The sequence below is a fragment of the Dermacentor andersoni genome, chromosome 5 (genome assembly GCF_023375885.2).
Source record: "Dermacentor andersoni chromosome 5, qqDerAnde1_hic_scaffold, whole genome shotgun sequence".
Taxonomy (NCBI): Eukaryota; Metazoa; Arthropoda; class Arachnida; order Ixodida; family Ixodidae; genus Dermacentor; species Dermacentor andersoni.
In genome coordinates, this window is record NC_092818.1 from 160,883,846 (window position 1) to 160,911,737 (window position 27,892).

Genomic DNA, 27,892 nt, shown 5'->3' on the forward strand with positions numbered 1-27,892 from the left:
CGAGTAACTGTGTGGGGAACCAGCGCTGGAGTTTCCAGCTGACACACAACGCCACCTTGCGGACGTCGCCGGCATTGTTTAGTCGTACAAACAGAAGATAATGGCCAGCGGTTGTACGGTGGGGGACGTGCAAAACCAGTGAGAAAAGAAAAGTTTGAACGTCATCGTTATTTCTGCGTGGTTAATTGCCACAACTAGAATAGCCCTAATATATAGCCCTATCATTCTATTATATTGCGTGACAACTACGAGCATGAACAGCGGTGACGTTATTCGTGCGGGCGCGATCGCTCGCCATTTCAACAATTTCTACAGCTTTTCCGGCGAAATATCAGTGTATATTTGATTTTGTTGAAAGCGAAAATGGCACTGCTTCTAGTACAAAATGTGTACGTGTTTTAGTACAAAAAGTGCACAAGAACATTTTTTTCAGAGGCGCTATGTGTATTATTAGTGGCTGCATTTCCAGTACTGGGTACTGGGTTTCCAGCGGTGTGTGGTGCCTTTGACAAAATGAAAAGGAAGGTAATGAGAATGCGAATGATGCAATCTCACAGAGAACATAAACGTTGAACACATCGTGTTTACTGCAGACACGGCGCATCGACGCTGCACCGGCGCCACGCCGCGACCGGCGACACAAACATTGGTTACGCAGCTTCCATTCCAGGAAAGATTATTCCGCTAAAGTGACGCGCATTGTTCATTTTATTAAAAACCATGTCCACGGTCAACTTTTCAACACCAACGAGAGTTCTGATACAAGTCAAGTTCAGCTGCAGTGCATGACTACCGACAGTGCACAACGAACCGGCTCAGCCGCGCTCGCGTTTCAGCTGCCGGCGCCGCAAATACCAGCACGTTTTCTTAGTGCGAAATTATTGCGAAGATTGGGTAAAGCGTCGACAACGGTAACGAAACATTGCTGCTTGGGAGCGTCGGTGGTTCGTTCTGAAGCGCCGTCAGACAGATCCGAAGTGAACCGTAAAAGGCCTATAGCGACAATATCGGTGGCGAGCGATCAGCGGCGGCGAGGCTGCCGGCGACGCCAGAGCGTAGCCGCGACCACTCCTCTGTCTCTGACTGGCGACGTCGGTGGGGCACAGGGAGAAATAGCAGAAATATTTTTCTGCGTGACAGAGAGATCTCGCCGTTTGCCAGCGACACCGCCGTTGGCCAGCGGTCCGCGAACTGCTAACGGCGTGCGGCGAGTTGCCGTGTCGCTAACGTGGACGCGTTTTCGATTTTGGCGCCGTGGACACCGTAAGTGGCTCCAAGGAATTTAATGTCATCCTGCTTACGAAGTAACTGTCCCCATTTGCGTCCGGAATAGGCAGAAATGGAGCAAGTGATTGCTTACTTCAATTCCGACGGTGTTTATATAGTCGCTTCCCTCGTAAGTTGTATTTCGCTGGAACCTTGAACCGTCGTTGTCAGGTATCGTTTTCTCAAACTATAGAAAATAATTAGCTATACACAATCATCGCCGCTCTCTAGTTATTTTGCAACAAGGAGTTATCTTGCAACAGTGAGAAGATACTTTTGAAACCATGTAACGCAACACGATCGGCGGTCGGCGGCATACGCTTGCACCTGCTGATGCGTGGCTCTCATGCAGTTTTCTGTGCAAGACACTTCTAGGGCGTTTTTCAAAAGGAAAGTCGTCGTCGATGATCTTAGCCTCTTCACTGTTTTCAATATTCACATTGAGAGAAATGACAATGAAAAACAGGCCAAACTCGCTAAGGTTACAGTTTCGTAAAACTTAAAAACAACGTGCTCTCTGAGGCCCCGCCTTCGTTTAGGAGACTAAAAAGTTGCGGTGCTTTCTCACTTACGGCGCTGAGGACCGTTTTTCACGAGCGCCCCCTGGACAACGCTGGTTTCCCATAGCTGCGGGACGTTGTAAAGAACAGCGTTGAAAGAGCTGCGTTGAATGCTTTTGGGACGCTGTTTTAAGCACACGGAAGCGGCAGTGAAAATGTGCGCCACTGTGTCTACTCATTTGGTGGCGTAAATGCTCCGGTCCGTAAACTTCGTAAAGCCATTTCTGACTTCTTTGAACCATGATGACCAAGACACCGTTGGAGTAATGCTTGGGTATTATGGTTTAACACGGCTCCACAAGCTGTCGTCACCAATGCCCCTGTTGTGCCAGCTACATCTGAGCATTGCGGTAATACGGTAACGGCAATGGTACGTGTAGTCACAGGCTATGCGGCCCTTAATGTTTCGGCACTATAGGCCACGTGTCGTAAAAATTTCTCGGATAAACGAAAACTTGAACATATATTGAGCTGTAAAAGGGGACATAATACCCAGGCCTCGGAATCAGCAGATCGCGAGGGATGCAGTGTTTCTGGATCACGGTAATACGACGACGGCAACAATTCTGTGGACGGCTGAAAACGAAGCTTCCTATTGCTCTGGTCGCTGAGCCACGTGTTGTCACAGTGGCCGAGACAGAAAGCAAACCGGAACGTATCTTCCCGAGTTGGTCACGGGTGGGAGAAATGACGTTGCTCTGCGAGCGTGTGCGCCCGATTCGCGTGTTTCACGTTCCCTCGGCGACGGCAACGCGACGCGTCCGCGCTCCGAGGACACTCGTATACCGGCGATGTCGCGTGCCGAGAGGGGCGCGGCGCCGCGGGAAGTTGGCGGGAATCGTAACGGGACGCCGCGGGAGAGCGGGTGCCGCTCCTCCCTACAAGCTGCGGGACGCTGCGGCTGGGCAGGGCAGCGAATTCCCCGTCATAAAAGAAAACGGGAGAACGGCATCGACTCTCACTCCGTCCCGGTTTCCGAGCCATAAACCGCGGGCTCTCTCCCATTAGACTCCCCTCGTAAAAAAGGGGGTGAGGGAGAGGGTAGGGGAAGGAGAACCGTGGATGCGTACCACTTCTGCAGCAGCTAGGATGCAGTGACTATATCTGGGTCCGCTACCCCGTAGGAAGGCAAGAAGAGGGGCAGAGGGCAGCGGGGATGTGCATAAGAAAGCGGGCGCAGAGAGAGAGAGAGAGAGGGGGGGGGGATGAATACGAGCAGAGTGAACGGCGGAAAAGATCGGGAATCGCGTTTTCCCCCTGTCACGTGTGGATGCTGACGTTACTAAAGTGATGAACCAGCTGCGGTATGACGGACTAATCCCAGGGAGGCACATGTTATCCGGAGGACATTCCTCGCATAACCGCGAATAATATCGTACCGGGAAAGGTATTGTTCGGGGAGACGAACCAGAAAATAGGACCAGCACGTTTCCTTGCTTTTTCTTGCGTGTGCGTGCTCTTTGTGGGTATAATTACGGTCGCAACAAGGCAGGAAAGTATATTGCGGAGCTGTTGGTGGCTGCCAGCTCTGGTCACGGCGGGCCGAGGACTCAGGCATAGACACACAAGCGAAACGCGAACGGTAACGACGCCGTCCCTGTTCTCTTGCACTCCGAAAGCAGAAGAAATGATCCTTTCACGGGGGAGGGGGGGGGGGGGGCTAGAATAATAAGATGACGAGGAAACGTATGAGCTTTCTTCCACGCTGATTAACCTTGCGTGGCTGTGAAGGAAGAGCCCTGCGCTGGCTTACAAACGAAAACGAACCTTTCTTTCTGATAGACCTAATCTCGCGAGTACTACTTGCTCGCGGTAAAATTTGTAAATAAAAATTTATGTATCTGCTTCCACGTAATGAAAAATATTTTGGTGTGAAAGAAACGGTAGCGTGGCATGGGGGGGGGGGGGGGGGGGTTCCTAATTTGTGCACTACTATTTAATTTTTATGTAACGAGAGAGAAGATACGAAGAAAGGAAGGTAAGGAGGTTAACCTGACAAGTGTGCGGTTGGCTCCCCTGCACAATGGAAGGGGAAAGAAAGAGAGACGGGGAAGTCTGTAGAAGGTTCCCTCACATGCGCGCACGAAGACGATCCCAGAAGCCCGTTTACCTTTAGAAAACTTAACAACGCCTGCAGAGCCTTCTTCGCCGATGAATGAATGTATATGAACTGGGTATTGCGATGACCGAGAGTTGATAACAGTGCAAAAGCTGGAAAACAAAAAGTAATCTGCGCTTCGCCGCTGACTTGTATGTTATATAACATCGTTGTGTGTGCATTATCTGTTATCCTGCTCTTTCTGCTACAGAAACCTATGTGAGAAAAGTACGCAAAGGAAGGAAGGAAAAAAGTGGAGAAGGAAGGCAGGGAGGTTAACCAGTTTTGCCTAACCGGTTTGCTACCCTACAAAAGTACGCAAAGCTGTACATGTAATTGTACTACCTGTTCAAGGCCCAAAGACTAGCCGGCGACGTATTTGTGTGGAAACATCTCCTTATGTCAGGTTAATAAAAACATATTTAAAGAAGAACGATCTGCGAGAGAAGGAAGGTTATGAGATGGGGAGGGAGGAATGCCGGCGTGCTTGACTGCATCCTGCTATCGTACGAGAGATTACGCGGCCTCGCAAGCTCTAACGCTACAGTGCGCATTATACTGCGCCAAAGAGCCAACAAAGGCGGAGAAGCGAGAGTCCGCGGCGCCCGTAATAGAAACGGAGGCCGGAGCATTTGGGTCTGCGGCGGTCTGCTCTGGCTCAAGCCTATAGCCAGATGTAATGGGATGAATTCGGCGCAAACAGAGAGGGTAAGGTGAAACAGCCGGCCGCCGAGGCGCGCGTGGACGAAGAAGTCGGCAAGGACCTGCAGGCTTTAGGCTGAGAGAAATTATAATATAATTACGCGTTTCTTGATTCTACGTGGCTTGCACAATGAACATGAAGCGTCAGCGCCACCTCACGGCTCCTTTCTTTCTTTTTTTTCTATCTATCTATCTATCTATCTATCTATCTATCTATCTATCTATCTATCTATCTATCTATCTATCTATCTATCTATCTATCTATCTATCTATCTATCTATCTATCTATCTATCTATCTATCTATTGATTTGGAAAAATAAGAGAAGCCAATTTATTTAATTACATATTTCAGGTACCCCAAATCGCCGAAGTATATAAAGGTGGGTGGGAATACAGAGCAATAAATGTACGGAAAAATTTACAAACGTGGCAAAGTACAAAAAATACAAAAGCAAATAACAAAAACATGCAGGCTCATATGTGCCAGAAATACCAGCAATATAACATCAATTAATCATATGCCATACGAGTGAACCCGCGATAGAAAACCGATCGTTCAATGTAACGAGGGTTCGCAAAAACAACCACGATATGCTTTCAAGCGTTCATCTTGGCGCTTTGGAAATGCAGCAGCTCTTTTTTCTTTGTGATTTTCGTTGTTCATACAAGATACCGGCCAAAGATTGAGAATTCATTCTATTTGGTAGCGTTGCCTTTGAGCCACACCAAGCTCAAACGGATTCGAAACGCATAAATGCTCTCAGACGGCCATTCATAGACGAACTTAGTTGCATTGGAGGTAGTTGCTTTTGCGTGCAGGCATTTTATTTAAGCTTGTATATATGGCTAGGGCGAGTGACTGATATTACGGCACAGCGAAAAAACTGAGGCATTAATAGGCTTAGTACCACTTTTGCGTGTTGTTTCAGTACTAACATGTGTGGCCGAAGCTTAGACTGTAAGAGATAAGCTTGAGAAGAAGCTGGGTGCCGCGAAACGAGCTCTGGAACGAAAAATTATCAGCGTAACGTTAAGAGTCATAATTCTTTTATTCTAGTTGGGATCACGATAAAGGAATGGAGTTATGGACTTGAGAAGACCGTGCACTGGCGTATAGAGGAGGTTACCATCAGAGTGGATGCCAAATGAAGGGAAATCTGGTATAGACGACGACAGGGTATTAGGCGGTGCGATGAGATTATGAAATTTTCTGGCATGATAAATGATGATGAGATGCAGTCAGCTCACGCAAGACACGACTGGAGAAGCCTGCGCCCTGCAGTGAACATAAATTTGGATGATGATCGGTAACACTTCTGCGCATTATTAGAATTCGGCAGCATACCGGCAGTACACGCCGTCGTACTGCTCACGTCGCCGGGGACGTTAGCAGTGGCGAGGATGACACACTTATCAAACCAGAACGTCTTCCTCTTACAATAGGGCATGACGCCGCCGAGTATCAAAGTTCCTCACAATCCTCGCAAATATTACCGCCTGCGCTGCTGATCTGTTCCTGAACGTCGAACGAAAGAGAGTCCCCATCTGTATTCGAACCCTCTTGTTTGTCGCGCCTCAAAGGAGAACCACAGAAAAACAAAAAAGCCGCGTATTCAGGCGACAGCGCCTTCCTTGCCTCTCCTTTCTGTCGCCGATATCTCGCGCATATGCAAGAACATCGCGCATAGTGGGCTGCACACACCTCCCCGGTCCAGAGCTGCGACTTTCACGGAGCTCATCCCTCGTGGCATGACCCGGGTTTCCCGCGTTCGTGCCAGTGGGCGAGAAAGCTTGGAGACAAGCCAACACGTGAGGAATAAGACAAGTAGAAGCTGGAGTAGGAAGAGGCGGCGATAGACAAACTCCAAGCTATTGCTCTCCGCGTAGCGGCGACGCTTCCTAATCCCTCCTTGGTTTCAGGACGCTCGACCCCGTCATCCTATCACCATACCGAATGCAACGAATTCGTTGCCGCCTCGAGTCGGAACCAGCGGCGGCGAGGACACTTCCGTCCTGCATAGTCGCCTGCGGAAAGCTCACCGCGCGATGCTGCCTTTTCGTCCGAGTCCGCCCGTCGTCAACGATTCCCACTTCTCAACGGAACCTTTAGACATAGTCGGCTGGATAGGGCTCACTGCAGTCTGGGTGCGAGGACTGAAGATTGGGCGAGTTGGCAGCGTTGCATCTTGAACTTGTTCGCGCCGCAAACATACGTAGGAAAGGGGACAGACAGAGTGGAAGAGCGTTGCAGAGGGGCAGAGCGCTTTGTACCTGTCCCCTTTTCTAATCATGTGCACACTGTGAACACATTCAAGGTACTGTGGGTAAACGCATTGTTGCTATATGAGAGAAGCACGTGTTCGCGGTCGGGTTGCTTAGAGGACAAGTAAAATGATGGCCTGGGGTATAACTGCTTCGCACTGGACAGAAGGTTGCAGGCATCATCAAGGACTCGCACTAGTCGCGCTGCAAGCTCTTGTTCTCTTGCATATATGGAATGGCCCTTCGGCAGTTGAAATGCTATTAAGATCGACGTCATACCCGCTTCCAGGCACCGTCGCTCAGTAAGCTTGGCCAAATGCCAAATGTTTTCGGACAATGTAATGAAATCGATTGCCAAGAGCTCACAACTATAATGTGCACAAAACGCACCCTGCATATACGGTGCTACGAGTTTAGCCCCAATGAAAACACCAAATTACGACGCAACGGGGTCTTTTCTAACTAGGTAGTGTGAAGCTAGTTTTACGCGCTTCGACACGTTTTCCCCCATTCAAATACGCCAAAGGTCCGACGCTGCAAATAACTGAAGTTAATGGCGCAAAATAAGGCTTTCAGTGTACCTACATAGCGATCTTTCGCCTGAATGTAGCTTCTCGCGGTTTCGTCTTAGATTAAGTTGGGAATGTTGCGTATTACAAAGTGCGGCCACTACAGCCAGCAACACCTACATATCAGGCTCTACTCGGGAGACGTGGGCTCATTCGTCGTGCCCCGGATCAACTTACAATGCGTTATATACAGTCGTTCGTTCATTCTCTTCTCACTGAAACCCCCACAGCCTTCTGAAGATCATGTCCCACGTGCGAGGTAGGCTACGGAGTTCTTGCGACTGGGATGCAACAGTTGGCCGCTGTCTATCGCGCTACAAATCAACGGCTGCGAGGCTCGCCTGCGGACAGCTTGACGTGTGCGTGCTCCGGAAACGAAGCGGGAGAGAAAAAGAGAGAGAGAGAAAAGGAGAGCACGCGGTACATACAGCTGGCCTCATGCATCCGGTTAAAGGGAAGCTGAAACGGTTTTCAATTTCTATGAAATGCTGGGATTGGGAAGAACAGACCTAATAATTTACGGTTCTGAAATTTTTTTTTCGTGTTGTTAATATAACGGGCGGAAATCGCTTTCGAAATCACCCGCGCGGACACGCCCCCATCGCTTCCCGAAGCGCCGGGTGAGGACGTTGGCAGAGGAGAGAACCGGCGAGAGTGACGTCATGGGCGGAGACCGAGCCAGCCGAGCTGCGGACCGGCGTGCTGACATGTGCTGGCATGCCTCTTTCCGTCCTGCGCTTTCTGAACGACGCTACGAGAGATCTGCCGCCGCCGCTCACGTTTGTTTTGCGATTTTCGTAAACTGTTCTTTCCTTTTGTGCTGCGTGAGTGCCTACAGCCAAGGGCGCCCAACATGCCCTCGTTCTGTGCAGCATTCGGCTGCGCGAACACAGGCGGGCGAGACGATGTGGTGTTTCACAAGTTCCCGAAGGAAAAGAAGCTTGCAGCGCAGTGGGTACGTGCGGTGAGGAGAGATAAGTTCGTGCCGACGAAATCAACTGTGCTGTGCTCGGACCATTTCCGCGACAGTGACTATCATCGGAGCTTGACAACGATGCGGGCAATCGGTATTCCAATTAAATCGGCGCGACTGAAGCCCGAACAACTTCAAGTACACAGCTTGGCAGAATTCGACGGTTCTTCTTTCCCAACTTTTTCCATACTAGCCAGACAAACTGGCGGTATGCTGCATACCTCAACTGCCTGTAAAAAAAAATGCTTTTGCATCACTCTTTTTCCATTGGCCATATCATTTTCACACCTGTGTGTAAACTTCTTGCCTTGTCCAGCCGGTTCGACTCCTTTCTGGGCAAGTGCCACTTCCAGTACTGCCCTGCTGAGGCACACAGTCCTGAATTGTCTTGAACTTGTTACGCACTGCGTGCGCTTCTGTTTTTTCCTAATCTCTTGCACCTCCTGGCAGCACAAGCAGTTCTCTTCATCTTCCATCAATACGCAGCACATGCAGGTGCACCTAGTTTAATGAAAGCGTGATTAGGCCCACATTGATGCACTGGAGAAATACGAACATTTGCAGCCATTAACGTCTGGTAACACAGTTTTAGCGTAGCCGGATAGCCTTACGACAAATGCGAAAACGCGTTGTTGCTAGCGTTGCTATACTCCGTTTCATACATCAGGTGCAACGCTGTGGAGGCTTGAGATACTTCTTGCAGTATCTGCAAGAAGCACTTAGAAAAAGTTCGGTGTTTCTTGACCCGATTTTTCAGAAAGCTTTCCATATATAAGCTCAGTTCGGAATGAAAAAAAAAAAAGAATTTACCCATAGAAACCATCCGTGTACTTATACGGCTGCTAACACGTTCTTTTAAAAAAAAATTCTTTTCGGTATTTTTTAATTGCAGCCCGTCGCGGCAGCTTCACGTGCATGCTCGCGCGAGCAAACGCCGCTGGCACGCTGCGAAGCATAGACGGGAACGCGGGGAGTAGTAAACTTTAGTGACCGGACTTCGAGCGTAGCTTCCACAGCGATGCACCTGAGGTATCAAATGGAGTGTAGGCTTGCCTAGTGACATTCGACGTACGGTTCAGTTATCGTGTTTACCACACGGCGGTGCTAAAACTGCCTAATATATTTATGTCAACACTAGCATGGAGCACGCATACCGATTCTTGATCGAGCCACACTCGCAAAGTCGTCGAACCATAGTATGAATATTGCACATATAATACCTCTGGTCATCTCTGGATGTGTAAGATAAGCAACTTCCATGACTGTACCTCACAGCACTGCATGTGCGCGCTTTGAAAACGCGGCACTTATGTTCGCGATCGTGTATCAACGCTAAAAACCACGGGACTTTAGACAAGCAGCGGCAAGGTGCTTGACATCGCGGAATTGCACCCGTGTAAATCTAATGAGAAGTTAGTGCTTCAGCATTCTTCCAGCAGCATGTTCCCAGTGACACTTTAGCGCATTTTTTCTCCCGTCATTGCAACGTGCAGCTACATGGAAAAAAAAACAAAAACATGCGTACCAGCTAAGATTTCTAGCGCGCGAGAAGGTGCACACATCGCTCTCGCTGTTGGCACACTCAATATCGTCGTTGACTCTGTTGCCGCCATCGTTTTCCGTATCGGCTGTGGGTTCAAACATGTACGGGGACAATACAAGCTGTCGGAGACAGCGAGAACGTTCCATCTTGCAACTCAGCTATGAAGCCAGAACAGCCGAACCGCGTGCTACCAGAGAGAAAGGAATGGTGCTACGCTCTGAAACGGAGACATGCGGCGGCGCCGACCGGCGACTACCGCCAACGACGTCACAGCGGCCCCGACCAATCACGGGCAACAGCGGCGTTCGCGCGATGCCCTGAGGCGCTGGTGCGCGTTTTCTTGGAAAAACAGCCGCTTGCGTTTGTTTCCGCCCTTTTTGAACCAGATATTCGTGTTCAGGGGACTCAAAACTGCAGAATGCCGCAGAGAACTCGTTTTTTTCGAAAAGTGTTTCAGCTTCCCTTTAACGAACGAAAATATAATGGGGGGGAAACAGAGCGAAGACCAAGCGGTTCTGCTTCCTAGCGATGCTGGCGTGCGCCGAGTACAAGAACAGTAAGCACAAACAAACAAGAGTAAAAAAGAAAGGAACACCTGTCCGCGAGCAAGTCTGACAAATAACCCTCGCGCTGCACCGAGTGCTGCGAGCACTACACTACGCACAGGGTACGGTTCCAGTGCGAAATAAGTATAAAAGGAGAAAACATGCGCGACAAACACGCGCTGTATGCATGGCTCCGGCGCTGGCCTAAAAAATCTGCGCCGACACACACGCGTCGCGCCCTTTAGCCTCTATCTCTTTCCTTTGCTTATCTCTTAATGGATTCTTGTTCTTATCATTTTAGCGCAGTTTATATGGCGTTTTAAGAAAGCATCTCAATATTCACTCGGCTCTAATATATGCCTCCTACTCTTAGTGTTGCAGCTGTCTTTGCACTACAATCTCGGTTATCGGAAGAAAATGTCTCGGGATAAGTCTTCCTATATCTGTTTCGTTGGCCCTACCCAGTTTACAATTTGTCGCATATGCGTGCTGTGACCTGTGGTGGCTCGCCTTCTCTGTCGAGCTGATCGAGTTTTTTGGGCTTCGTATGTGCGAGTGAAAGCGTGCGACGGTGAGGCGGCGATTGCGGCTCAGTCTCTCGCACGCAAGGGAAGAAAACGGGGAGGAAGCGCGCCGTCTTCCGTCGCGCACAAGGCTCCGGGGGGGTGGGGTGGGGCGTTCTACTCGGGGCGGCCGCGCGCTCGTGCGGGCCGTTGTATCTCGAAAGCCATCTGCGACGGGAACAGAGTCCGCCGTGCGCTGTGTTTTCGCGGCTTAGTTCGCGTTGATGCGAGAGGCAGCACTAAGATGATTTCGCTCGCTGCTGCTGCCGCGCTTCCTCACTCCAACGTTTTGACAGCGAGCTTCCGCGGTCATCGAGTGAGATGTCTTCACGTTTGCTTGTGCGCGCCTGACACCATGCTTGTTAATTTGGTTAGTATGCCTATGTTTACAAGTTTATACGGTCGATAAAACTGATATCCTTACTTCGTGTAGCTGGCCACTAATTTGCTGTCGCAATCGATGCTTCGCATTTCGAGCGATACTGCGACTCTTTAGTTTGTCGTCGCTGCGCGACGAGTCGGTTCCTCGCATATGCCTCGGTTTTTCGCTTAGTGCTTCTCGTGATCCTCATCGTCAAATCTTGTGTGTGTGTGTGTGTGTGTGTGTGTGCCCCCGCGTGTGTGCATGCGTGTCTGTCTGTCTGTCTGTCTGTCTGTCTGTCTGTCTGTCTGTCTGTCTGTCTGTCTGTCCGTCCGTCCGTCCGTCCGTCCGTCCGTCCGTCCGTCCGTCCGTCCGTCCGTCTGTCTGTCTGTCTGTCTGTCTGTCTGTCTGTCTGTCTGTCTGTCTGTCTGTCTGTTGTGTGTGCGCCTATTCGCGCATATGTATGTGCGGTTATAAGCGCCTATGTCCTGCTGCGAAGCTGCGACCAGTTCATATATTGCGCTAGAGTGGCAGGGAAGTCTGAAAGGGTACCCGTTGATCGGAGGAGGTGGAATAGCGGACCAGAAAGTGAGCCAGCGACCCAGCTGTATAATACAGAGCGAGCGAATTTCTCGGTGTGCGTTGGGTGCTGTCGGAGCATGCATCGATCGAACGTCATATCCGGGACGGGAACATACCTTCCAAAGACGAAGCTCGAGTGAGCTGATAACACGAACGGTGCATGACGGAGGCAAGGACAAGTCTTCGTATACAGGAATGTGAAATAGAGTTTTTTCGGTGTACTTTTTCTGTCTTTCATTTCTTTTTGTCGGGTCTATATAGACATCTTTGTTGACGGCCGGCGACGCAGAATGCGTATGTCTGCCGAGCTCGATGTGATAGGGCACTCGACAGCCGATTCGAACTTATTCTTACAGAATGGCAATAGCGCAGTGAATAATAATATCTAGAAATACACACACGCAGGTGGGTTGATACTAACCCCTTGTTACTTGTTCGTTCTTGTGTTGTCTTTGCCTATTTGCTGCTGATTTACTTGCTTTCTTGCTTACTTGTGTCTGTTCTTTTGGTTTGTGTTCGGGATTTCTGAATCTGTCCTTCCGTCTGCCCGCGCGTCTACCTTTCTATTTATTTGTTTGGTTGTTTGTTTCTTTCTTTCTTTGACAACCATTATGAAGCCTTGGTGATAGGTTTCAAAGCCCCAGTACGGAAGGAGTCAGGACAATGTAAGAGAATGCCCATTTTAATCTACGAAGTTCGAGAGTGCCGTACTTTCCACAGGAAAAGGCACATCGCGCGCAAAACAAACGTGGCCTCGTTTCTACACAGAACATGAAGATGTGCACGAATAAGTGTATGCGAGTATTCTACAGAGACGAAGTATGCAACGAAACCTTAGCTGTTCTATGGTGAAGTGGTCAGACAATCTCCCTGTATATGATGACTCTAGAAATAACCCGATACCTCGTTGACCACTCGTCTGGTGTTTCTTTGGCGGTGACTGGAATGTTTTTTTTTTTTTTGTACCTTACACGGCAAAAGTTCGCACGACATGAGCAATCTGCAAGTAGAAGGAGAGTCGTGTCTTGTCATTGCGTGCGTGATACGAAGCGCGGTTTACTTCAACGCGACCGTCTGTCGAAACGGCCGAGAAAGCTTTTGTTCGGCAAACAGCCCCGCAACTTCAGGTTGGCAACGCCTGATTGACCAATCAAGAGCCAATCACGCGTCATCGCAAGGGCCAACCAGCGTGATTTCAGCTCTTTATTTCGGAGATACAAGAAGCAAAAATAAGAAATTACTAAGCCACGGTGAAGACATGACTTTGGAAGTGTGTAAGCAGGATGTCTTGATCTCAAAGGCCGCAGTAAATATATGGATCGTGCTTTTTTTTCTCTCAGGGCTAGTAGCTATGGGTCTATTTTTGGAAGGGGATATCGGGAATGAAATACAGCTGTCTCTAGACATAATGGACAATGCCAGTATTGCGGACGTATGTACTACAGGGACGATAACGCCATTTTCGACATAGCTTGCTCCTTAGTATGATCAAGGCGAACCCTTTTTGTGGATTTCTTTAAATTTCTATTCCCTGTGCCCCCTCTTCGCTTCCGAGCTCCAATTTCAGAACTGCCTATAAGGACCGGTAGCCCGTATGCCGCTTCCAATTTATAGACCGTTGGGACAACGAAACTGCAACTGCCACGGTCGCTCAACCGTAAAGTTGCCTGCCGTCTTCGTGTAACGCGCTCTATTTGGTCCCATTTCTTTTTGAGATTGCTCGCGATTCTAAATTGCCATAACACAGCACACCCGAACCTGCATCATTCGCGCAGGTTACCGGAGCGGCTTCAACAAAAACCGCGCCGGAGCAATGGGCGGATCAATTTCGCCGCTTCCTGCCGTCCTGTGGCGCGGCCGCGATCGAGCTTGCAAAGAATGAAGCCGCCTGATACAGCGCACTGAGATCCATTTCACAGCGACGACAACGGCGACGCACCGGACTATAACGCGCTCGCTAGCGAAACTTGACGGCACATAGCCTCATATATGGAATACGTGCTCCCAGTGTAATGTCCTCGACAATGCGTTGTTGTTGTGGAGGCTGGGCAACAATAAGCTCCCTTCGCGCCGAGAGATGGGTGGAATCCAGCGTATTTCATGCTCATTGCTCCCTAAAGAGAGAAATCTTATGTGCGCGCATGAAATGGGACTACAAAGAGCTTCGGTCGCTCTCTCCAGTGGGCGTCCTGTGGGGCCCCCTGGAATTCTTTTGTTGTGGATTGCGCGACGAGAAGACGTTGCTGGTGTTTAAAGCTCGCAGAGCAGCAGGCAGTCTCCGCGCCGCAGCTCTCCGGATTTCCGTAGAGCTTCGTGAGTTCAATCATTAAGAGCCCTCATTTCCAAGCAGTGCTCCGCGGGCCAATGCAGTCTGAAGCTTGCTCATCGTTCAACGTTTCCAGGTGGTTGCTGAATCACGGATGACGGTGCTTGACGGCTCTAGTGCGGAACGACGTTACGACGAGATAATTGTGGCACAAGCTTGTGCCTCGCAGACTGCATTAGACCAGCTGTGGAGCCACGTGATGTGGAAGCAAGCGCACAAGCGTGTTAGAACCGAGACGCTAATAGACAGAGTTCGTATCCAGAATAAATAAATAAATAAATAAATAAATAAATAAATAAATAAAGCTTTTTCGTGCGCTACTACTCCTGGTGAATTCGGCCCTGTGCGTTGTAAAAACACTTTCCTTTTCTTTTCTTTTTTTTTTGCAAGAAACCGGATTACAAAAGGAACGGCGGTAGCTAAGCGTGAAACGCTTTGATTATATTGGAATTCATCAAAAAAATTCAGTGCCCTTCCACTCTGTGAAGAAGGATGACCAGCGAAGCTGTGAATGTGAGCCCCTTAATCGAGAACTGCGCCTCCGCCGGGAGTCAGCCCAGTATTGCATTACCTTCAGGGTTGGCGTATACGTATGGGGAGTGCTTAACGCCTGCGTCATCTCCGCCGCGGGTCGGCCTGGCATTACACTACCTTCAGGAACGGCTCACGTATGAAAAAGTGTTCGTCTATGTCCACGAAGACGAGATCCATCAGAGCCTAGCCATAAACAGCTTCGCTGTACAACGCAATTTTCGGGAGAAAGTCGAGAATCTATAGGACGCGCACTCGGAAGTTTCCTTGGGCCGCAGGCAATGCAGCTGCGACCGCTCAGTGCAAAATTGTATACGCCAGTGTTTTTCAAACTATTCTCCACGGGCCCCCAGGTATCCTCCAGTAAGACGGTGCTCCAGCGGATTCACGAAGTCTTTACAAATACGCCTTTTGACGAGCATCGTCTATCTTCGCCTACCAATGCTCCATGCCGGGGGAAAAGTAGAGCAGTGAAAACTGGTGACTAAAATGAACAAGCGGTAGGTGCATAACCTTGGGGGGGGAAGGGGGGGAGCAAGAACGAAAATAAATCAGGAGATCTCAGTGGTTTCTTCGGCTTGCAGTAGACCTCGCAGTAGATACCACCATCCTGCTTGTTTTCTTACTCCTCAGGGTGCTATATACCTTCTCAAAAACATCTTATTTTTTGCTTGGTAATGTGCAAAGCGTCGTATTCGTCCATTATAGTAATGCTTGCTATGTCGCTCGACGTAGATGTCACAGCTCTCATTTAGCGCGCGGGGCGCATGAAAGCCCCACACAAATTACCAAGCGCAAGTGTAGCGCGATAGCTGAAAGGCTATTGTGCGTCTGGCTTCCAACTAGACACAGAGCCCGATTTTCAGTGGCGGTGATGGGCGAAGTTCTGTTTCTCTTCGCCGTAAAATTTTGCCGCCAATGCATAGAAAGTGAGAGAGAGCTAAAGGTGAAGTAATGACGAAGAGGATCACCCCAGAAGACTACCTCGTACTAGGGAAGGGAAAAAGGATATAAAAGATGAGATAAAATTTAAAAAATATATTCGCAGCTCCACCCGAAAGGCGAAGCACCGATTGCGATAGCAAATTACTCGATAGGTATACCAAGTAAGAATAGTAGTTTTATCGGCCGTATAAGCTTGTAAACATTCGCTTACTAACTACATGAACAATGATATAATGTGTAAACGCGACTAAACGAGGACACACAGAGACAGCGCTGCTTCTGTGTGTCTGTTTCTTTCTAAGTCCTCGTTCAGTCGCGCTTACACATTATATCAGAGATTCAAACCAACCAGCCCGCCAACGTGTTTTAACTAAAATAACAAGCACGGTGTCGCGCGCGCATAGGTAAACATGAACGCATCTTGCTCGATGAGCACGGAAACTCGCTGTCAAAATTCTGGGGAGAGGAATCGCGGCAACAGCAGGCGAATTTACCTTCATGCATCTCTCGCTTCAACGCGAACGAAACGTCCAAAGCGCAGCGCATACGAAGCTACCGGCACTACACGCACTCTGCAGACATCGCAGATCGCTTTGAAGATGAGGCCCTCAGGCGCGCGCACTTTGGCCACTTCGCAGATCGCTTTCAAGACACACGAGCGCCGACAACGCGTCCCTAGGGCGTCCGCCAAAGGCGTCTACTACGGCGTCCGCGATTCGCGTGGCCAACCAAAGCCACCTATAGGTGGCTTTGGGCCAACGCCGTAGTAGGCGCCACGGTTGTCTCCACTCTGTACGGAGCGGCGGACGAGGAGGACATCGAGGTACCCTAACAGCCACCGGTGAAGAACGCCTCTCCACCCTCGCTTAACCTCCCTACCTCGCGCGCGACAGGAGAGGGCACGCATCCGGGCCGCGTTCCTCGCTCGCGCACGTGAGATTGAACCGCGTTCGCCGGTTTACCTCCATACGCTTTCACTGGCACATACAGCATACGGTGCGCGGCGACGGTTTTATCACCCTTGGACTTTATACGGAACATCACGGTGATGCCGACGGCGACGTTGACGCCGACGGCATAAATGCGCCTGGAGTGTCCATATAATTGCTATCGCAATAAAATAAGAAGATAAGGACAAAAACTATAAGTCCTTGCAGGCACCGTCATACAGTCTACCAAGGTGATGAGCAAAACGAGAACAAGGTGAAAGTGGGAGCCAACGTTTCGACAAGTGGACTTGTCTTTTTCAAGGAGACATATATGCTTTCCTTGGCACAGTATATATAGGTAGGGTTCTTCTAAAGGGGAGAGTGTGGGTGCGGCAACGAGCGAAGGTGTGTTAACGGCGAGGGTGTAGAATTGACAATAAAGGTGTGCCCTGCACAAGGCCGGTGACACGGCCCTCTGTCAGTCACATGTCAACGGCCGTGTGTCGTAAAGAAACATAAAAAATACTGAAATAGAATAAATAAATAAATGAATAAATAAATAAATAAATAAATAAATAAATAAATGGAAAATAGGAAAGAAAGGCAATGAAAAGAAACGAAAGAAAGAAGAAAAAGAAGGAAGAAGAAAGAAACACTAAGCAACCGAACTAAGCGTTGTTGCCTATAGCTTGAAATTTAGCATAGCGAATAGATTCTGAAGTTCCCTTTGAAACGTTTATGCCTATTGGTTGCAATGTCTTGAACTTACGAATAAGGTATGATTCTCTGTATTTTTTTTTTCTCGTTCAGAACAGAAATTTGACTGTATGTAGAGTTTAAGTTCACCAAAGTTATGACCTGGTTGGTTGAAATGCTCGGCGACGGCTTTGGGAGCTTTTTAGCTGCGTCCACGCGGTGTCCGTTTAATCTGACGTTCATTGATTGTCCCGTTTCACCGATATATTGTTTCTTACAGAAGGAACATTCAAGCGTATAAATCACATCCGAACTTGTACAAATGAAGCTAGGTTTGACTTCGTGTGTATAATTATTTGCGGCGCTTTCAATTTTATAGTCACTTTGAAGGTGTCTGCACGTTTTGCACCTGGGGCGACAACATGCTTTTATTACGGGGGAATGATGTTGGCTGACTTTTGCGCCCACTAACGTGTCGTTAATGTTTCTGTTGCGGCGATAGGTAACCCTTGATACATCCGGGAACGCTGTTCTCAGACGCCCGTTACTTGATAATATTCGGTGGTATTTTCGTAGGATGTTGTTTATGTTTGGGAGTGCATTAGAACATTTTGTTATAAAGGCTGATGGTCTGTCAAATTTTGATGCAGGCTGTTTCTTAGCTAAATCCGACTGTCTCTCCCATCTTGACGCGACATCATAAGCTCTTACCCCCTCTCCCTTTTAGAAGACCCCTACATATATATACTGTGTCGGGGAAAGCATATGTAGCCTCGAAAAAGGCAAGTCCAGTTGTCGAAACGTTAGCTCCCACTATCACCTAGTTCTCGTTTTGCTCATCGTCTTGAATTTCCATCACCCGCCTTCCCCCTGTTTGCCCTGGAAGCCTACCAAGGTGGCGCACCGTCATACACACTGCGAGTCAGATGCAGACACACGCAACGTCACACAGTGCACAATGGCTGACAATCCCGTCTCCTTTAGGTAACGCAGGAACGCCCCTACAGCCGCTTGAGCTCATGACCGTATAGGCCACCAAGATTTTTGCTTTCTGTTAAGTGTGCGCTCGTCCAGCTGATATAGTGTGGAGGGGAGCGCTGCTCTTTGCTTGTTGAAGCGAGGACCGATGCAGGCGTGGGATTCACGTAATGAGGTAAAGAGGTGTCATTGTGTCGTCAGCAGCCCATGAGCTCGTCCGAAGGACATGACAGTGAGTGTCGTAGTTTGTTTTGCTGTTCATCCTCACCAAATATGCGTTTGCTTGCTTGCTTGCTTGCTTGCTTGCTTGCTTGCTTGCTTGCTTGCTTGCTTTGCTTGCTTTGCTTGCTTGCTTGCTTGCTTTGCTTGCTTGCTTGCTTGCTTGCTTGCTTTGCTTTGCTTTGCTTTGCTTTGCTTTGCTTTGCTTGCTTGCTTGCTTGCTTGCTTGCTTGCTTGCTTGCTTGCTTGCTTGCTTGCTTGCTTGCTTGCTTGCTTGCTTGCCTTGCTTTGCCTTGCTTTGCCTTGCTTGCTTGCTTGCTTGCTTGCTTGCTTGCTTGCTTGCTTGCTTGCTTGCTTTGCTTTGCTTTGCTTTGCTTTGCTTGCTTGCTTGCTTGCTTGCTTGCTTGCTTGCTTGCTTGCTTGCTTGCTTGCTTGCTTGCTTGCTTGCTTGCTTGCTTCGGTGTTCATCCTCACCATATATACCACAGCTGCTTCTTTCGTCGTTGCTGCCGTCATCATGAATTCGCGGGGAAGTGCTTTACCATCGAGCAATCATGTGCCGAACTGTCGCACTTGCGAGTCGGAGCGGGTAACAAAACAACAAAGAGTGCAACTCGAAGCGCCCCTGAGGCGTCGGCGCATGCAAGCTCTTCTTCCTGTGCCCGCTTACAGCGGAGTGGTGCCCAGTAATCTCGGGCTTAAGAGCTACGGGCGAGCGCCTGCCGAGACCATCTGCGTGTGTGTGTGTTTTTCGCCGCCCCGCAGCGGGTCCGCGGGGCGTCCCGCAGCGCAGTGCGCGCCACACGCCCGCCCACCCGCTGCGGTGGGCGCAAAAAGAACTTCGCCGCCTTCACAGCGCGGATAGGGCGGAGGCTTAGCCCGCCGACGACGTGGCAGCCGGTTAATCCGCCGGGACCTGCAGAAGCAAGTTTGCGAAAACAACGAAGTAGGCAGCCAATCAGGGAGAGGCCGCGCGGCCGCGATCGGCCGCACTTTGGCCGCCGATGCTGTGCCTGACGCGGAGTGCCAGCTTTGTTGCTTGCTTGCTAGCAAGTATAGAAGAGGCGAATGAATCAGGCGATGCGTAAATGCTCGTATACGTCCAGCCAGAGCTATAACCCTGCATGCTTCTTCTATAGTCAGAAATCTTCGTGCGCCGACGGGGCCTTGGTGAGAAATCACATTTTCTATAGGCGTATATCTCGTATAGGCGTATATATCTCTATTTCTCTCACCTCAGAAAGTCGTGCTTTTACATTCATTCGCAAAGGCTGTTCAGTATAGTACATGCGCTCTCAATTACGCGCGCTTTGCCTCTGTAGCTTTCCTTTCATAGCCACAGAAAGTTGTCCGCGAGTATAGCTAAATTAACAAGCATGGTGACACGCGTGCACTAGCCAACATGAACACATCTCACTCGATGACCGCGGAAACTCGCTGTCAAAACGCTGCAGTGAGGAAACGCGGCAGAAGCAGCGAGCGAATTGACCATCGTGCAGTCGCTAGCATCAACGCGAGCTATACCTTGAAAGCACAGCGCAGCGCGGGCTCTGTACTCGTCGCAGATGGCTTTCAAGATACAGCGGCCCGGCCGCCTGGGCCGCCGAGAGTAACCCCCCCCCCCCACCCCCCACTTTCACCCGAAGCCTTACGCGCGACGGAAGGCGGCGCGCTTCCTCCGCGCTTTCCGCCGTTCAGCCGCGATCGCCGGCTCACCCTCGACCGCTTTCACTCCCACATACAGCATACGGCGCGCGGCGATGACTATCGGCCGCGGATTTTATACGGAACCTCACGGTGATGCCGACGCTGTGGGCGTCGCCGTCAGCCGAAATGCGCCTGTAGTGTCCATATAATTGCTATTGCAATAAAACAACGTCCATAAGAACAGGGACCCAACACGTAAGTTCCGCCCTTGCCGCATTTCGTTTCCAAATATCATAATAATCTGCTTTCGACCTCTGCATTGTCCTTCTTCATTCCCTTGCTGGGGGAGTGTTGTGATGTCACATACGCGAGCTGCCAACGCGACTGAAATAGTGCAATAGTGAAATAGTTCGTATAGGGACCGTTTCATTTTGCAGCGCTTTGCTACACTCACTTCCGCTGAAACCTGGCTGGAATGCGCTTTTGTGTGGAATGTGAATTTCTTAACGTTTAAATTAAACGTTTTCTTCGCCTAGGAGCTCGTAGGCGAAGTTCGTACGAGACCGTTACGGCTGATGCAATGTAGGGTGGCGATTAAAACAAGCAAACACGTACGCATGCTTGTTCTTGCATTCGATTACCCTTCAACGTAACTGCGTCGTTTTGTGTACGGCGAAGTCAACGTTTCAATGGCCGTACCTTGCGTCTATAGCACTCACTTCTCTCTCCTAGACTATGCGAGACTTGCTATATGAATAGGAAAATTTAACCACAATACTGGCGTTCGTAAATGATGCGCAATCGAAGTAATGTAGGTGACGTAATGTTATTTTAAGTTCTCAGAATACCTGAATTTTTGTTCGGAGATCAAAAAGAAAATGACGGCAGCCGGAAAAATGTCCTTCTGTTTCCCGGCAATGGCGAGACACCCCTCACGCGTATACTTAACCAAAGCTCCGCCAAAAATACCTTCTTCTAGGGAGAAGTGCCTACGGCAACGCTGCGAGCCTATAAGGTGTTGTGTTCAATCGGAGTTTGTCGAAACTAGGCGAGCTTGAGCACACTAAGCGTGTTTGTTCGGTATGTATAGTGAACTGAAAATGCAAAGATGTACCGCGACTGCCAACCACCGACTTCTTAGAACGTGCTAACAGTGAAATTCCAGAAGCATAGGTCGGACGAAACATACAGGACAATATTGCTGGCGTCCGTCGCTGACTTGTTCAATTTTATGACGACACAGCTGGAAGTCGGGCGTTGACCCAGCTATGCGTGTCGTGTGTTATACACAATCCATTATTTTTCATGCTGTCAAGGAACATGTCCAGCCCTGTTCTATATACTTGCAGCAAAATGCGATATATATATATATATATATATATATATATATATTACATTGTCCTGTCTGTTTTCCTTTGAACACTTACGTGTTTTCGCACTTTTCTCACGTGCAGTGGGCAGTAAGTCATTGGTCCTGTGTACCGTTGGCTTGTTGAGCCGTGCTCACGTGGGTGCTTTTTTGTTGTTGTTTTGTTTTTGACGATGTCAAATAAAATGTTCTTTCCGCTGCTGACCAAGGAGTCGTAGGGTTGAATCCCTCCCGTGGCGATATCTATTAGTAGGAGGGAGGAGAAGGAGCGGGGGTGGGGGGGTTGGGGGGATAATGATGAGTGCATGAAAGCTCACGAAGGTGCATATTAAACAACTCGAGGAGATTTAAAAATAACCGAAGTGCTCCACTGCGACGTCAGTCATAGGCCATACTTTAGCTTTGGGACGCTAAACCCCCGACGATTATTACGGTTGTTTGCAAGGCCGAAGTGCCGCACAATTATGGACAGTCGGCGTTATACCGCCGACTTTCTCTTTCCTGCCCCGCGCTTTTGCCTGTTTTCACTGCTCAATGTCCTGCGCTGTGTATCTACTTAATTACGACGTGCGCACGTGCGTGCGTGCGTGCGTGCGTGCGTGCGTGCGTGCGTGCGTGCGTGCGTGCGTGAGTGAGTGAGTGAGTGAGTGAGTGAGTGAGTGAGTGAGTGAGTGAGTGAGTGAGTGAGTGAGTGAGTGAGTGAGTGAGTGAGTGAGTGAGTGAGTGAGTGTTTGTTTGTTTGTTTGTTTGTTTGTTTGTTTGTTTGTTTGTTTGTGTGTTTGTTTGCAACTTTCACGTAACGGCACCGCAAAAACCCACATTTGACGACAGTAAAGGCTAGACCTTAGCCTCCAGTATTTTTACAGTGCCTGTCCGATGTTTCGACATGCATATTAGTGAGTGGCCCACTGCGGCGGCGCCACGTTCCCATGAACATGTTAGCTCCGTCTAGAGAGCACATGCAATTGTGCCATGCGTTGCCACCGTTCCTCAGGCTCCATGTGACAGGCGCTAAAAAGAAGTTAACATGACCTTGACCGTTGCTTCATAAAATGTACCACTTGTGCCGAGAAAACAATAACAACAACAACAACATAAAGCGTTGTCAACTTGTAAGATAGTGGCGCGCTCTCTATGTGACCGCCTCCCCCTTTTTTGGCCTCAGTAGCCAGGTATTGAAAAAGTACAAGATGCTGACCGGACGAATACAACAGCCTGTGTTCGTCCTGTCTTTTTCTCATTTTGGCCTGCGTGTTCTACGCGCCGATCATTTATTTATTTATTTTTAGAGTACTGCAAGGCCAAGGTGTGTGTGTGGGGGGGGGTTCCTGCATAATGGGCATCAAAGAGTTCGTACAACAAGCACTGGCGTAAAACAACAAAACAGTGGTGCATCACAAACCATGAACTACGTTAAAAAGTACATCGCAACACAACAATGGGCATCTTGTTAACCGCAACTACAAATGAACCAACAGATTATTACAGCTCTTGCAAGAAGGTATTAGTACAACAAGGTAGTAGGACACAACAACGAGCACCTCGTTAACCGTGACAATAAATGCTCCAAACGAATTGTTAGGGTTCTCAAAGAAAATGGAGTATTAAAAAAAAGAATACACTGCACATTATAAGGTTATTGTGCCGAATGAATCACTGCTATGAAGCATACATGGTGGCAATGCGTTCAAGTCGGTAGTCTTTCGAAGGAAGGAATAGCATTTAAATGCATTCGTTCGTGCCCCAAATTAGGTTATTGATTGGCATCACAATATCTGGTTAGTCGTGACGTCCGATGTTTGATGTACGGATCAGGGCCTAAGGCGAGATGGTTGTTTTCTAGGCGAAAAAAAGGAAACTTTGATCTTAGAATCTTACGGCATAGTTGAAATTCCAAGACTTTATTTTGCTGCATCAGAGAAGTTGGGGCATCAGTCATGCGGTATATAGAAAAGGAGATGCGGGTGGATTTCCATTGAGTCATTTCTAGAGCATAAATGTTTTCTTAGAGTGCGGGTCCCAAATTATACATGCGTTTTCGAGGGCAGAACTGATGATCGCCGTGTAGGCCAAGAGCTAAGCAGGTGCCGGGGATTTTCAGAGTTTATACCAGAGGAATCCATAACTTGCGGAATGCTGACGCACATATGCAAGAGACGTGTTTTTTCCAACTGAGTTTGTTAGTTATCGCCACGTCGATGGTCGACCCGCTGCCGAGTTGGCGGTAAATGCATTACTGATTTTCTCTCTCTCTCTCTGCTCGCCCCATTGCAGATGTGGAGATGAGCCATGGGCAGGCGAGTGGTGCCGACTACGACTACCTCATCAAGTTCCTGGCGCTGGGCGATTCCGGCGTGGGCAAGACTAGCTTCCTCTACCAGTACACAAACTCGACCTTCAATAGCAAGTTCATCTCCACCGTGGGCATCGACTTCCGCGAGAAGAGAATCGTATGCCCTTCCTTTTTCCCACTCGCCAAAACCTTTCTTTAAACAAAAAAAGAAGGGGGGGACCGCGTTAGAACCCTGCAATACGTTTAATGGGACCGCAGAAATTAAACGCAGTAACCGATAAAACGTGTTAAGCGGGTTTCGCATATTGCGATTCTGCGATGAGAAACGCTCCGACCAGCAACATAGGCTTGTTTCACGTGTCCCGACTTCGTACATCCGCTGACGCAGCGACCGCCACTCTCCCAATAGCGATCACGCGCTACCACTGCTGTAGCTCTTATACAACTGTAGCTCAATACAAAGTAACTCCATAACTAAGACATCAACAAGTGCGTCACATCCTGCCGCCTCGCCATCATTGGTCAGACGCAGCGCCGCTGGGAAAATTTCCAGCGAGCACGGATTACACAGCACCTTGCAGCTGCCGCACGGGGACAGTTTCGGCAGCAGACGCGGCCAGAATCGCACGCTATTCACATTATGTGAAACGGCCTTTACGCGAACATGCTGAACATGCTGTTGGCGTCAGAGGGGCCGGACTTCAGCTATGCTGTAAATAAAAAGTATATTATGGCGGAACAATTAGAGAAGTGCAGCTGATTTTGCCTGCGGTAGTCTCAGCGCGCAGCGCAGTCTATAGCTCGTCACACCGGAATCTGACATATATACATATAATTTCTTTTCTTTTCCCGCGTGGTAAACAGATTCGCAGTCAGCGCGCACTGACTCACCAATAAACAAACGGGCTATTAATACAGATGATACGGTCGCTTTGGTATAGACAGGCTACATAATTATAAATTAAAGCGGACATGGCAAAATTATAGCTTAGGATTTAAAAAAAAAACATTTGGGCAAGTTTTGCCTCTCGCTCAGCTCCTTCTTCCACTATTTGGTGCTTTGGACAACAATTTTCTGAATGGGCTTTTTAAATGTTGCCACCCCTCCAAGTACCGGTCTTGTCTCTCAGCAGACACAGACTGGAATTTAAACAAAGTAATGAGATTAGCACTAGATTCATCCCAGTTCGCATGTCTGTTAGCTTTGCGTTACTGAAAAGATACACCAGCGCGCCCAAATGCCAGTTGTCTTAAACTTGAAAGAATCCAAGCCACTGCGGTTTGTCGTAAATCTGCTTTGCCTGGACTGAATGAGAGGGCACCGCCTCCGCATCTTCGTGGAGTCACGCTTTGAAGCTTGTCTGTGGGTGTACATGTATTTCACGCTTTGTTGGCTCGAGATACGCCGTGTGTCACATATGACGCCCGGGTGTGTTCCTATCGTATATACGGAACGACGTGCGCGCTTTACTTCTTACTTTCCGCGAGAAGAGATAGAATTGAGTCAAATGGAACCTGTTCCATTCAGAAAGCTGACGCGGCAGCCGTCCGCATAAAATATTTAGCACGTTATTTGTGAGCGAAGGCGTCTGTTTTCGTTCCCCGAAGTGGATATACCGTGCGCGATGGTGCCAGAAGGCTCCAGCCATGGCGCTCCGTTGACTTGGGTTTTAGGTGGGTGTCGCGAGGAGTAAGCGATTGGCTGTGACAGAGGGAGAATTCAGAACGCTCTTTTTTTTTTCTTGCTTTTTTTTTTTGTGAACGCACGTCGAGTAGCTCGAAATTTTTGATGTATTGATGCCTTCAGGTAGCATGTGTGGGTTTACAGTTTCCCCTATGTGTCCTTGGCGCCATTGTTTGTTGGCTTCTCATGATATGATCAATTTCTTTAGTGATTCGCGCATAATGCACATACATACATACATACATACATACATACATACATACATACATACATACATACATACATACATACATACATACATACATACATACATACATACATACATACATACATACATACATACATACATACATACATACATACATACATACATACATACATACATGTTGTTACGCTTCCCCATTACACCACGTGCTCGATAGCTATATTCCCTCAACTCTCACTTCATCTTCGTTCTCATACCTATCCTCGCATGCATGTTCTCGTCACTCTTTTCACTTTTGTCCGCAGCAATACACACATACACATGAGCTTCTGCCATTAAAGGTTTTAGCCGAGAGGGAGCGGAGCTTGCGGCGTCCTTGTTTTCTTCGCATTCAGGTAAATGAGAACGCACAACTATGGCGAGAAGCCTGAGACACCCCCCATGTGTGCCTCGTTTGTATATGCATGTGTTCCGAGAAGCTATTCTTTCATTTCTCGCTCCCCCCCCCGCCCTTCCTGATACACTGAATTATTAGCGTCCTCGGAGTCATGCATAATCGACAGCCTCAGCGGGCGTGCGCACTTAGACGTTCGTCGCTCGTCGCGAGGCGTGTCAGGCTTATGCGCAATCGGCTTAACCTTTCACTCACGACGAAGAAACGAAATATGCGGCACGCTTGTCTCTCGTTAGAATTGCACACCGGGCCTGAGAGGACTGTCTTTTTTTTTTTTTCTTTCTTTTGCGGAATGGGGGTGATGCGGTAAGTACCTGCATAATTGGATTATGAAAATGTGGAGCCCCACTGCCGATCGGGTATGAACATTTTTACTGGAGGATGTATATGCGGAAAGGTCAAAGGGGGAAAGATACGATACGAATGGGACGTAAGAATGGTAGACGAAGCATGATATTAACGCAGCGCTTTGTTTTGATCTAGGTTATCGGAAGAAGGGGGTACCGGGGATGCAGGCCAGCGGGTTAAAGCTGCATTTGTTATCTCAATGTGTAGTCTAATATTGCGCACCAACGCTAAACTATTGTTGTGATCCGTGGCGGCACCGTAATTTCTCAAGTAGGTAAATAATCCTGTCAGAAATTTTGAAAATTTTTTGTAGGTGTGCAGTCAGTGCGTTGTATATGGATGATAGAGACAGTTGTAATTAATTAACGTACAGCTATTTGTTAGCTAATCTAACGGACGGTGCATCCTAACTGTTAGCATCAAATGACCTCGCTTCCACAGTCTCTCTCTCTTCTCATTTTGTCGTCTCTGCGCGCGAGATACACAGCACTGCGAATATGATAACAAAGACGCCTGCATATACAAATCTGTGGAGAAATAACTATATGTATGCACTTACGTTAAGTACATTTGCAAGCCTATACGAGACTACAAATGTCGCAAAGCGAACAATATCTTGAACACCTAATTAACCTGCTGCGACAAGTTCTCTTTCTCTGAACGCACGTTGCTGCAAGGTCATGGAAGTCTGGGGCCGAATTCATAAATCTTTTCACTCCTAAGCGCTCTTCGCTATTGGTCGCCTGCCTTCATTAATAATATGTCTGGCAACGCGATTGGCTGGCATCTGTTTCTGCGAACAGCTCTGGCGTAAGAGCTTTTTTTGTGAATAAGGGCCCTGATCCTCGAAGTTTTTCAATGCGCATTGAACAGACTAGCTAGAACATACACATATAGCTCATGTGTATGTATGTATTACTGCGGTTAAAAGTGAAAAGATCGTAACTCAGTTCTCGTACACGTTAACTGTCCAATCCCACATGAACGCTTTAGCTATTCCACATTTCATGATTTTAACAAGGCTGACGATACATCTATCACTGATACTCTGGCAGATAACGTTGACCATTTTTTGTCACTCAGTACCGAATGTCATGTTGACAGTCTTGTTGATTGTTTTGAGTCGTTAGTGAAATCTTGAATCTATAATTACGTTCCATTAAAAACAACAAAGATAAATAATAAACTTCCTTGGATTAACCGGGATATCCTGCACCTGTCACGCCGTGTAGGCAGACTACGC

General features: G+C 48.5%; 1 protein-coding gene across 2 annotated transcripts in view; it reads left to right on the forward strand.

Annotated features, from left to right (window-relative positions):
* The window catches only part of Rab27 (RAS oncogene family member Rab27), a 140,023-nt gene that overhangs the window by 83,351 nt on the left and 28,780 nt on the right, over positions 1-27,892 (forward strand). For both annotated transcript variants that reach the window (XM_050179054.3, XM_055071216.2), the window contains exon 2: positions 23,940-24,115. In XM_050179054.3, coding sequence (XP_050035011.1) covers positions 23,948-24,115 — 168 coding nt within the window. In that variant the 5' untranslated portion in view covers positions 23,940-23,947. The remainder of the gene's footprint in view (positions 1-23,939; positions 24,116-27,892) is intronic.